At 46.7% G+C, this 13,415-nt stretch overlaps 1 protein-coding gene across 1 annotated transcript in view; it reads right to left on the bottom strand.

Annotated features, from left to right (window-relative positions):
• The window catches only part of LOC124019082 (ribonucleases P/MRP protein subunit POP1-like), a 32,394-nt gene that overhangs the window by 6,348 nt on the left and 12,631 nt on the right, over positions 1-13,415 (bottom strand). Inside the window, exons 6-13 of the mRNA XM_046334443.1 lie at positions 12,509-12,720; positions 11,512-11,798; positions 10,075-10,168; positions 7,919-8,027; positions 6,601-6,720; positions 5,598-5,612; positions 5,498-5,553; positions 3,187-3,375 (exon numbers count right to left, since the gene is read on the bottom strand). Coding sequence (XP_046190399.1) covers positions 3,187-3,375; positions 5,498-5,553; positions 5,598-5,612; positions 6,601-6,720; positions 7,919-8,027; positions 10,075-10,168; positions 11,512-11,798; positions 12,509-12,720 — 1,082 coding nt within the window. The remainder of the gene's footprint in view (positions 1-3,186; positions 3,376-5,497; positions 5,554-5,597; positions 5,613-6,600; positions 6,721-7,918; positions 8,028-10,074; positions 10,169-11,511; positions 11,799-12,508; positions 12,721-13,415) is intronic.

Genomic DNA, 13,415 nt, shown 5'->3' with positions numbered 1-13,415 from the left:
TTATCTACCTCTCCTCCTGGAGAGGGTTACTACTTTAGTTACCTCTCCTCTACCTACCTGGAGAGGGTTACTACTTTAGTTACCCCTCCTCTACCTACCTGGAGAGGAGAGGGTTACTACTTTAGTTATCTCTCCTCTACCTACCTGGAGAGGAGAGGGTTACTACTTTAGTTACCTCTCCTCTATCTACCTGGAGAGGGTTACTACTTTAGTTACCCCTCCTCTACCTACCTGGAGAGGGTTACTACTTTAGTTACCTCTCCTCTACCTACCTGGAGAGGGTTACTACTTTAGTTACCTCTCCTCTATCTACCTGGAGAGGGTTACTACTTTAGTTACCTCTCCTCTATCTACCTGGAGAGGGTTACTACTTTAGTTACCTCTCCTCTATCTACCTGGAGAGGGTTACTACTTTAGTTACCTCTCCTCTATCTACCTGGAGAGGGTTACTACTTTAGTTACCTCTCCTCTATCTACCTGGAGAGGGTTACTACTTTAGTTACCTCTCCTCTATCTACCTGGAGAGGGTTACTACTTTAGTTACCTCTCCTCTATCTACCTGGAGAGGGTTACTACTTTAGTTACCTCTCCTCTATCTACCTGGAGAGGGTTACTACTTTAGTTACCTCTCCTCTATCTACCTGGAGAGGGTTACTACTTTAGTTACCTCTCCTCTATCTACCTGGAGAGGGTTACTACTTTAGTTACCTCTCCTCTATCTACCTGGAGAGGGTTACTACTTTAGTTACCTCTCCTCTACCTACCTGGAGAGGGTTACTACTTTAGTTACCCCTCCTCTACCTACCTGGAGAGGAGAGGGTTACTACTTTAGTTACCTCTCCTCTATCTACCTGGAGAGGAGAGGGTTACTACTTTAGTTACCCCTCCTCTATCTACCTGGAGAGGGTTACTACTTTAGTTACCTCTCCTCTATCTACCTGGAGAGGGTTACTACTTTAGTTACCTCTCTTCTATCTACCTGGAGAGGGTTACTACTTTAGTTACCCCTCCTCTACCTACCTGGAGAGGGTTACTACTTTAGTTACCTCTCCTCTATCTACCTGGAGAGGGTTACTACTTTAGTTACCTCTCCTCTATCTACCTGGAGAGGGTTACTACTTTAGTTACCTCTCCTCTACCTACCTGGAGAGGGTTACTACTTTAGTTACCCCTCCTCTATCTACCTGGAGAGGGTTACTACTTTAGTTACCTCTCCTCTACCTACCTGGAGAGGGTTACTACTTTAGTTACCTCTCCTCTACCTACCTGGAGAGGGTTACTACTTTAGTTACCTCTCCTCTACCTACCTGGAGAGGGTTACTACTTTAGTTACCTCTCCTCTATCTACCTGGAGAGGGTTACTACTTTAGTTACCTCTCCTCTATCTACCTGGAGAGGGTTACTACTTTAGTTACCTCTCCTCTACCTACCTGGAGAGGGTTACTACTTTAGTTACCCCTCCTCTACCTACCTGGAAAGGGTTACTACTTTAGTTACCTCTCCTCTACCTACCTGGAGAGGGTTACTACTTTAGTTACCTCTCCTCTACCTACCTGGAGAGGGTTACTACTTTAGTTACCTCTCCTCTATCTACCTGTCGGGGAGAAGAGGTTGATCAGACATATTTGTAGTTATTAGTCATTTGTCTACTTAAAGGGGCTTCTCAAAATATTATATGGCTATTGATCTAGAGTAGTGCACTATATAGAGAACAGGGAGCTATTGGGTCCTGGTCTAGAGTAGTGCACTATATAGAGAACAGGGAGCCATTGGGTCCTGGTCTAGAGTAGTGCACTATATAGAGAACAGGGTGCCATTGGGTCCTGGTCTAGAGTAGTGCACTATATAGAAAACAGGGTGCCATTGGGTCCTGGTCTAGAGTAGTGCACTATATAGAGAACAGGGTGCCATTGGGTCCTGGTCTAGAGTAGTGCACTATATAGAGAACAGGGAGCCATTGGGTCCTGGTCTAGAGTAGTGCACTATATAGAGAACAGGGTGTCATTGGGTCCTGGTCTAGAGTAGTGCACTATATAGAGAACGGGGTGCCATTGGGTCCTGGTCTAGAGTAGTGCACTATATAGAGAACAGGGTGCCATTGGGTCCTGGTCTAGAGTAGTGCACTATATAGAGAACAGGGTGCCATTGGGTCCTGGTCTAGAGTAGTGCACTATATAGAGAACAGGGTGCCATTGGGTCCTGGTCTAGAGTAGTGCACTATATAGAGAACAGGGTGCCATTGGGTCCTGGTCTAGAGTAGTGCACTATATAGAGAACAGGGTGCCATTGGGTCCTGGTCTAGAGTAGTGCACTATATAGAGAACAGGGTGCCATTGGGTCCTGGTCTAGAGTAGTGCACTATATAGAGAACAGGGTGCCACTGGGTCCTGGTCTAGAGTAGTGCACTATATAGGGAATAGGTGGGTACTGGTCTAGAGTAGTGCACTATATAGGGAATAGGTGGGTACTGGTCTAGAGTAGTGCACTATATAGGGAATAGGTGGGTACTGGTCTAGAGTAGTGCACTAATATAGGGAATAGGGTGGGGTCCTGGTCTAAAGTAGTGCACTATATAGGGAATAGTGTGGGTACTGGTCTAGAGTAGTGCACTAATATAGGGAATAGGGTGGGGTCCTGGTCTAAAGTAGTGCACTATATAGGGAATAGTGTGGGTACTGGTCTAGAGTAGTGCACTAATATAGGGAATAGGGTGGGGTACTGGTCTAGAGTAGTGCACTATATAGGGAATAGGGTGGGTACTAGTCTAGAGTAGTGCACTATATAGGGAATAGGGTGGGTACTAGTCTAGAGTAGTGCACTAATATAGGGAATAGGGTGGGGTCCTGGTCTAAAGTAGTGCACTATATAGGGAATAGGGTGGGTCCTGGTCTAGAGTAGTGTACTATATAGGGAATAGGGTGTCATTGGGTCCTGGTCTAGAGTAGTGTACTATATAGGGAATAGGGTGGGTCCTTGTCTAGAGTAGTGACCTATATAGGGAATAGGGTGGGTCCTGGTCTAGAGTAGTGCACTATATAGGGAATAGGGTGGGTCCTGGTCTAGAGTAGTGACCTATATAGGGAATAGGGTGCCATTGGGTCCTGGTCTAGAGTAGTGACCTATATAGGGGATAGGGTGGGTACTGGTCTAGGGTAGTGTACTATATAGAGAATGTGTGGTCCATACCAGAGGGACCCAGAAGGCCATGCCCCAGGCCTTGGGTAGCAGCAGGTCCCATCCCGCCCCCCAGGACCCCATCTCTGTGCCCTGGCTCTTCCCAGACTGCTGCACCAGTAGGACGGGTACTCTACCCTGCAGGGGGGTGGGGAGTCTGGAGCCTGGGACCAGAACATCATTACGCAGTCTGTTTACTTCCTGTAGACAGAGAGAAGACTGGATATGGGAGACAAACCACTTTTCCATCTGAAGTTTTTATGCAAGTTACACCGTTTGGAAATAAATCACCACAGGTGTGATACAATTTCACAAAATGTCAACATAAAAATGTTGCTAAGAGATATTTATTTTGTTGGTAAAAATGTATTATGTCAGGCCATGATATGCTACGTTGTACTACGACATGGTAAACCGGGAGAATGCTCCAGAACCTGTCAGTGGACTGTTGTCTATAGAGAATGCTCCAGAACCTGACAGTGAACTGTTGTTTATAGAGAATGCTCCAGAACATCTATAGAGAATGCTCCAGAACATCTAGAGAGAATGCTCCAGAACATCTAGAGAGAATGCTCCAGAACCTGTCAGTGAACTGTTGTTTATAGAGAATGCTCCAGAACATCTATAGAGAATGCTCCAGAACCTGACAGTGAACTGTTGTTTATAGAGAATGCTCCAGAACATCTAGAGAGAATGCTCCAGAACATCTAGAGAGAATGCTCCAGAACATCTAGAGAGAATGCTCCAGAACATCTAGAGAGAATGCTCCAGAACATCTAGAGAGAATGCTCCAGAACCTGTCAGTGAACTGTTGTTTATAGAGAATGCTCCAGAACATCTATAGAGAATGCTCCAGAACCTGACAGTGAACTGTTGTCTATAGAGAATGCTCCAGAACCTGACAGTGAACTGTTGTTTATAGAGAATGCTCCAGAACCTGTCAGTGAACTGTTGTTTATAGAGAATGCTCCAGAACATCTAGAGAGAATGCTCCAGAACCTGACAGTGGACTGTTGTCTATAGAGAATGCTCCAGAACCTGTCAGTGAACTGTTGTCTATAGAGAATGCTCCAGAACATCTAGAGAGAATGCTCCAGAACCTGTCAGTGAACTGTTGTCTATAGAGAATGCTCCAGAACATCTAGAGAGAATGCTCCAGAACCTGACAGTGGACTGTTGTCTATAGAGAATGCTCCAGAACCTGTCAGTGAACTGTTGTTTATAGAGAATGCTCCAGAACCTGTCAGTGAACTGTTGTCTAGAGAGAATGCTCCAGAACCTGTCAGTGAACTGTTGACTAAGGAGAATGCTCCAGAACCTGTCAGTGAACTGTTGTCTATAGAGAATGCTCCAGAACATCTATAGAGAATGCTCCAGAACCTGTCAGTGAACTGTTGTCTAGGGAGAATGCTCCAGAACATCTATAGAGAATGCTCCAGAACCTGTCAGTGAACTGTTGTCTATAGAGAATGCTCCAGAACATCTATAGAGAATGCTCCAGAACCTGTCAGTGAACTGTTGACTAAGGAGAATGCTCCAGAACCTGTCAGTGAACTGTTGTCTATAGAGAATGCTCCAGAACATCTATAGAGAATGCTCCAGAACCTGTCAGTGAACTGTTGTCTAGGGAGAATGCTCCAGAACCTGTCAGTGAACTGTTGTCTATAGAGAATGCTCCAGAACCTGTCAGTGAACTGTTGTCTATAGAGAATGCTCCAGAACATCTAGAGAGAATGCTCCAGAACATCTAGAGAGAATGCTCCAGAACCTGTCAGTGAACTGTTGTCTATAGAGAATGCTCCAGAACCTGACAGTGAACTGTTGACTAGGGAGAATGCTCTAGAACATCTAGAGAGAATGCTCCAGAACCTGTCAGTGAACTGTTGTCTATAGAGAATGCTCCAGAACATCTAGAGAGAATGCTCCAGAACCTGACAGTGAACTGTTGTCTAGAGAGAATGCTCCAGAACCTGTCAGTGAACTGTTGACTAAGGAGAATGCTCCAGAACATCTATAGAGAATGCTCCAGAACCTGTCAGTGAACTGTTGTCTATAGAGAATGCTCCAGAACCTGACAGTGAACTGTTGTTTATAGAGAATGCTCCAGAACATCTATAGAGAATGCTCCAGAACCTGACAGTGAACTGTTGTCTACAGAGAATGCTCCAGAACCTGTCAGTGGACTGTTGACTCATCTTCCTGGGTTGAGTCTCCAGGGGTACATACATTTAGTGACTCCTCTTCCTTCTACCCTGGGTAGAGTCTTCATACATTTAGTAATGATATATGATAGATAAACAGACATGGTGCTATGGTTCAGTACCTGGTCTGTCATCTTGTTCGCTGTGCCTGTCGCGGACCCCGGTCCCACAGGGAACTCTGGCTCCGGTTCAGGGATCCCCTTCAACATCAGTTCCCTCCTCCTCTCCCGTTCACTCCTGAAAACAACAGAGGGCATAGTGCCGTATGACCAGGTACTCAGGAGATCACCAAACTGTGTTGAGTAGGCCAGAGGAAGCACACCCTTTAGTTGGCAACATCTACAGCTTCACCGAGTAGCTCTATAGGGCCTACTTAAGATTTAGATACACTCCTTAAGATTTGGATATTGTAAATGAACTGTTCCAGCCAGGATGTCAAAAGGTCAATAAGGAAGTGGGTACCAGCCAGGTACTGGTCAATAAGAAGTGGGTACCAGCCAAATGACTTAAATGTCAATGTAAATGTGGTGATGCAACCCCCAGCCAGGTACTAAAAGGTAAATAAGGAAGTGGGTGACGCAACCCCCAGCCAGGTACTAAAAGGTAAATAAGGAAGTGGGTGTGAACCTCTGAGGGCGTGGTCTGAGCACAGGGTCCTGCCAGGATTCGAACCTGGGACATCTGCATGGATGAGCAGAGGCTCCCCAGGAGCACAGGACCAGAGAATGACCCACAGAACCCTCCTACCCACAAAGCCTCAGGACCTATCACCATCACAAACACAGGGTCCCGTTCAGCAGGGAACAAATCTATGACATTTTCTTGTATGCGTTCTCATTTGAATATTAGGTAGTCGGCTACGTCACCGTTTCACTCTGATTGAAAAGGTTGTGTTCTGAACATGGCCCGGGTAGAATCACCTTAAAGGAGAACTAATGTAAACTATATCGGACCTGTCTGAACCACCCCCACCCTGGCTACTGGCTCAGGGGTTACCATGGCTACTGGCTCAGAGTTACCATAGAATCACCCTAAAGGAGAACTAATGATGGCTCGGACCTGGCTGGCTACTGGGGTTACCATGGGCTACTGGCTCAGGGGTTACCATGGCTACTGGCTCAGAGGTTACCATGGCTACTGGCTCAGAGGTTACCATGGCTACTGGCTCAGAGGTTACCATGGCTACTGGCTCAGAGGTTACCATGGCTACTGGCTCAGAGGTTACCTTGTGCCTTCCTGATGTCGGACACGGCCTTGCTTCTCTTGTTTGGTAAGGTCAATCTGGGGTCATCCACCGTCAGACCCAGAACTGAGCCGGCTGGAACCTCTGCTGTGGAGTACACACCTGAGGGGAGGAGAGACAGGACAGACATGAGGTACGCTTTGGAGGAGAGACAGGACAGACATGAGGTACGCTTTGGAGGAGAGACAGGACAGACATGAGGTACGCTTTGGAGGAGAGACAGGACAGACACGAGGTACGCTTTGGAGGGGAGACAGGACAGACACGAGGTACGCTTTGGAGGGGAGACAGGACAGACACGAGGTACGCTTTGGAGGGGAGGAGAGACAGGACAGACACGAGGTACGCTTTGGAGGGGAGGAGAGACAGGACAGACACGAGGTACGCTTTGGAGGGGAGGAGAGACAGGACAGACACGAGGTACGCTTTGGAGGGGAGGAGAGACAGGACAGACACGAGGTACGCTTTGGAGGAGAGACAGATGAGGTTTAAACTCCAACCCTGTTCCTGGAGAGAGACCCTCCTGGAGGTTTTAACTCCAACCCTGTTCCTAGAGAGAAACCCTCCTGGAGGTTTTAACTCCAACCCTGTTCCTAGAGAGAAACCCTCCTGGAGGTTTTAACTCCAACCCTGTTCCTAGAGAGAAACCCTCCTGGAGGTTTTAACTCCAACCCTGTTCCTAGAGAGAAACCCTCCTGTAGGTTTTAACTCCAACCCTGTTCCTGGAGAGAGACCCTCCTGGAGTTGTAACTTACCTGATTCAGCTTATCACCTAATCAGGTGCACTAGATTGATCTCTCCGGGAACAGGGTTGGAGTTAAAACCTACAGGAGGGTATCTCTCCAGGAACAGGGTTGGAGTTAAAACCTACAGGAGGGTATCTCTCCAGGAACAGGGTTGGAGTTAAAACCCTACAGGAGGGTCTCTCTCCAGGAACAGGGTTGGAGTTAAAACCTACAGGAGGGTCTCTCTCCAGGAACAGGGTTGGAGTTAAAACCCTACAGGAGGGTCTCTCTCCAGGAACAGGGTTGGAGTTAAAACCCTACAGGAGGGTCTCTCTCCAGGAACAGGGTTGGAGTTAAAACCTCCAGGAGGGTCTCTCTCCAGGAACAGGGTTGGAGTTAAAACCTCCAGGAGGGTCTCTCTCCAGGAACAGGGTTGGAGTTAAAACCTCCAGGAGGGTCTCTCTCCAGGAACAGGGTTGGAGTTAAAACCCTCCAGGAGGGTCTCTCTCCAGGAACAGGGTTGGAGAGCCCTGATCGTAGGTAATGAATGAGGAATGTAGTTGTGAGGAACTCACCTTTGAGCATGTTGAAGACACCAGCTTGTTGTTGATGAAGAGACATGTTACAGTCGTCTCTGCAGTGATCTGGCCACCAGAAGGGAGATGGTCTGGATTTACCTGGAGCCTGGAATAAAGATAAAACACCTGACTAACACCTTACACCGGAACAAACAGGATGTAGTCTCTAGATAAAACACCTTACACTGGAACAAACAGGATGTAGTCTCTAGATAAAACACCTGACACTGGAACAAACAGGATGTAGTCTCTAGATAAAACACCTGACTAACACCTTACACTGGAACAAACAGGATGTAGTCTCTAGATAAAACACCTGACACCGGAACAAACAGGATGTAGTCTCTAGATAAAACACCTTACACTGGAACAAACAGGATGTAGTCTCTAGATAAAACACCTTACACTGGAACAAACAGGATGTAGTCTCTAGATAAAACACCTGACTAACACCTTACACTGGAACAAACAGGATGTAGTCTCTAGATAAAACACCTGACACCGGAACAAACAGGATGTAGTCTCTAGATAAAACACCTTACACTGGAACAAACAGGATGTAGTCTCTAGATAAAACACCTGACTAACACCTTACACTGGAACAAACAGGATGTAGTCTCTAGATAAAACACCTGACACCGGAACAAACAGGATGTAGTCTCTAGATAAAACACCTTACACTGGAACAAACAGGATGTAGTCTCTAGATAAAACACCTTACACTGGAACAAACAGGATGTAGTCTCTAGATAAAACACCTGACTAACACCTTACACTGGAACAAACAGGATGTAGTCTCTAGATAAAACACCTGACTAACACCTTACGCTGGAACAAACAGGATGTAGTCTCTAGATAAAACACCTGACACTGGAACAAACAGGATGTAGTCTCTAGATAAAACATCTGACTAACACCTTACACTGGAACAAACAGGATGTAGTCTCTAGATAAAACACCTTACACTGGAACAAACAGGATGTAGTCTCTAGATAAAACACCTTACACTGGAACAAACAGGATGTAGTCTCTAGATAAAACACCTGACTAACACCTTACACTGGAACAAACAGGATGTAGTCTCTAGATAAAACACCTGACTAACACCTTACACTGGAACAAACAGGATGTAGTCTCTAGATAAAACACCTGACTAACACCTTACACTGGAACAAACAGGATGTAGTCTCTAGATAAAACACCTTACACTGGAACAAACAGGATGTAGTCTCTAGATAAAACACCTGACTAACACCTTACACTGGAACAAACAGGATGTAGTCTCTAGATAAAACACCTTACACTGGAACAAACAGGATGTAGTCTCTAGATAAAACACCTGACTAACACCTTACACTGGAACAAACAGGATGTAGTCTCTAGATAAAACACCTTACACTGGAACAAACAGGATGTAGTATCTAGATAAAACACCTGACTAACACCTTACACTGGAACAAACGGGATGTAGTCTCTAGATAAAACACCTGACTAACACCTGACACTGGAACAAACAGGATGTAGTCTCTAGATAAAACACCTGACTAACACCTTACACTGGAACAAACAGGATGTAGTCTCTAGATAAAACACCTGACTAACACCTTACACTGGAACAAACAGGATGTAGTCTCTAGATAAAACACCTGACACTGGAACAAACAGGATGTAGTCTCTAGATAAAACACCTGACTAACACCTTACACTGGGACAAACAGGATGTAGTATCTAGATAAAACACCTGACACTGGAACAAACAGGATGTAGTCTCTAGATACAACACCTGACACTGGAACAAACAGGATGTAGTCTCTAGATAAAACACCTGACACTGGAACAAACAGGATGTAGTATCTAGATAAAACACCTTACACTGGAACAAACAGGATGTAGTCTCTAGATAAATCATCCCGGGTGATTAGCTGGTCTCCAGATAAATCATCCCAGGTGATTAGCTGGCCTCCAGACAAATCATCCCAGGTGATTAGCTGGTCTCCAGATAAATCATCTCAGGTGATTAGCTGGTCTCCAGACAAATCATCCCAGGTGATTAGCTGGTCTCCAGATAAATCATCTCAGGTGATTAGCTGGTCTCCAGATAAATCATCCCAGGTGATTAGCTGGCCTCTAGATAAATCATCCCAGGTTCTTACATCACAGTGTGTGGCAGGGGCCAGGGTTTCAGTCAGAACGGAATGTGATAGAGGTCCAATCAGACGATACCGCACCATCTCCATGGTGAGGTCACTGCAAAACAGTAAACAACAACATTCAGGAAGTCCACATGGTTGAGAATAAAGGGAGGGGTTTAATAAAGGGAGGGGTTTATAAAAGGAGGGGTTATATAAAGAGAGAGGATTAATAAAGGGGGGGTTTAATAAAGGGAGGGGTTTAATAAAGGGAGGGGTTTAATAAAGGGAGGGGTTTAATAAAGGGAGGGGTTTAATAAAGGGAGGGGGTTTAATAAAGGGAGGGGTTTAATAAAGGGAGGGGTTTAATAAAGGGAGGGGTTTAATAAAGGGAGGGGGTTTAATAAAGGGAGGGGGTTTATAAAGGGAGGGGGTTTAATAAAGGGAGGGGGTTTATTAAAGGGAGGGGTTTAATAAAGGGAGGGGGTTTATAAAGGGAGGGGTTTATAAAGGGAGGGGTTTTATAAAGGGAGGGGTTTTATAAAGGGAGGGGTTTTATAAAGGGAGGGGTTTATAAAGAGAGGGGTTTTATAAAGAGAGGGGTTTTATAAAGAGAGGGGTTTTATAAAGGGAGGGGTTTTATAAAGAGAGGGGTTTTATAAAGAGAGGGGTTTTATAAAGAGAGGGGTTTTATAAAGAGAGGGGTTTTATAAAGAGAGGGGTTTTATAAAGGGAGGGGTTTTATAAAGGGAGGGGTTTATAAAGGGAGGGGGTTTATAAAGGGAGGGGGTTTATAAAGGGAGGGGTTTATAAAGGGAGGGGTTTATAAAGGGAGGGGTTTATAAAATTGACAGAAAACTCTAAAATATGACTAAACCAGTGGTACCAGTCAGAACCCACCTGATGACTATACCAGTGGTACCAGTCAGAACCCACCTGATGACTATACCAGTGGTACCAGTCAGAACCCACCTGATGACTATACCAGTGGTACCAGTCAGAACCCACCTGATGACTATACCAGTGGTACCAGTCAGAACCCACCTGATGACTATACCAGTGGTACCAGTCAGAACCCACCTGATGACTATACCAGTGGTACCAGTCAGAACCCACCTGATGACTATACCAGTGGTACCAGTCAGAACCCACCTGATGACTATACCAGTGGTACCAGTCAGAACCCACCTGATGACTATACCAGTGGTACCAGTCAGAACCCACCTGATGACTATACCAGTGGTACCAGTCAGAACCCACCTGATGACTACCATACCAGTCAGAACCCACCTGATGACTATACCAGTGGTACCAGTCAGAACCCACCTGATGACTATACCAGTCAGAACCCACCTGATGACTATACCAGTGGTACCAGTCAGAACCCACCTGATGACTATACCAGTGGTACCAGTCAGAACCCACCTGATGACCATACCAGTGGTACCAGTCAGAACCCACCTGATGACTATACCAGTGGTACTGGACCTCCAGGTTACGGGTGTCGTAGCAGAAATGGTACTGTATCCCAGGAGCTTCTTGGCTGGTGGTCCAGCAGCCTCAGGCTCCCTGGACGACCACTTCCTCTTAGAACCAGAACCAGAGGCCTGCACCACCTCAGGACCAGCCCCAGGACCGGGGGCCAAGGTGGGGGTAGGGGCTGGCTGTGGGACAGGGAGGTCCACTGGAGCAGGTGGAAGGACAGCCTCAGAACACTGACAGACAGCCTGCAGCTCTGGGAGGAGGTCCTGACACAGGGCACAGTCACGACACAGAGCACAGTCACGACACAGGGCACAGTCACGACACAGGGCACAGTCACGACACAGGGCACAGTCACGACACAGGGCACAGTCACGACACAGGGCACAGTCACGACACAGGGCACAGTCACGACACAGGGCACAGTCACGACACAGGGCACAGTCACGACACAGGGCACAGTCACGACACAGGGGACAGTCACGACACAGGGGACAGTCACGACACAGGGGACAGTCACGACACAGGGGACAGTCACGACACAGGGCACAGTCACGACACAGGGGACAGTCACGACACAGGGCACAGTCACGACACAGGGCACAGTCACGACACAGGGCACAGTCACGACACAGGGCACAGTCACGACACAGGGCACAGTCACGACACAGGGCACAGTCAGAATGAATAGTACTTTCCCGATCCCAAAGGGGACATCTGATTGGATAGTACTTTCCCGATCCCAAAGGGGACATCTGATTGGATAGTACTTTCCCGATCCCAAAGGGGACATCTGATTGGATAGTACTTTCCCGATCCCAAAGGGGACATCTGATTGGATAGTACTTTCCCGATCCCAAAGGGGACATCTGAGTTCACCAGATTATAGACAACAACAAAGACACCATCAATCAATAGTTAAATGGTTGTTCAATACTTCTACTACTGATTGATTCTGCATATGAGTCGCTCTGACCGTTTTCATGGTGGGGTGAGCCCAGATCCACAGCTGTCTGTGTGTTGATCCCTGGGAGCCCTGGTCCTCCTGGCCCCCCCGGCCCTGCGTTGTGGGCCTCCAGAGGAATGTGACAGGCCCCAGGGGCTGGAGAGGGTACTGTCCTGCTCGGTACACCACCACACTGCCCTGTCTCCTGCCTGAAACACACATGGCTGCTGCAAACGTAGGCCCTGCAGGTACAACACGTCATCGTCAATAATACCGTACTGTTACTACAAACGTAGGCCCTGCAGGTACAACACGTCATCCTCAATAATACCGTACTGTTACTACAAACGTAGGCCCTGCAGGTACAACACGTCATCATCAATAATACCGTACTGTTACTACAAACGTAGGCCCTGCAGGTACAACACGTCATCAATAATACCGTACTGTTACTACAAACGTAGGCCCTGCAGGTACAACACATCATCGTTAATAATACCGTACTGTTACTACAAACGTAGGCCCTGCAGGTACAACACGTCATCAATAATACCGTACTGTTACTACAAACGTAGGCCCTGCAGGTACAACACGTCATCGTCAATAATACCGTACTGTTACTACAAACGTAGGCCCTGCAGGTACAACACGTCATCCTCAATAATACCGTACTGTTACTACAAACGTAGGCCCTGCAGGTACAACACGTCATCATCAATAATACCGTACTGTTACTACAAACGTAGGCCCTGCAGGTACAACACGTCATCGTTAATAATACCGTACTGTTACTACAAACGTAGGCCCTGCAGGTACAACACGTCATCGTCAATAACACCGTACTGTTACTACAAACGTAGGCCCTGCAGGTACAACACGTCATCGTCAATAACACCGTACTGTTACTACAAACGTAGGCCCTGCAGGTACAACACGT

This window comes from Oncorhynchus gorbuscha, unplaced genomic scaffold (genome assembly GCF_021184085.1).
Source record: "Oncorhynchus gorbuscha isolate QuinsamMale2020 ecotype Even-year unplaced genomic scaffold, OgorEven_v1.0 Un_scaffold_676, whole genome shotgun sequence".
NCBI classification, from domain to species: Eukaryota; Metazoa; Chordata; class Actinopteri; order Salmoniformes; family Salmonidae; genus Oncorhynchus; species Oncorhynchus gorbuscha.
Note: the sequence above shows the minus strand (reverse complement) of the source record. Positions and strands in the feature narration are given on the sequence as shown.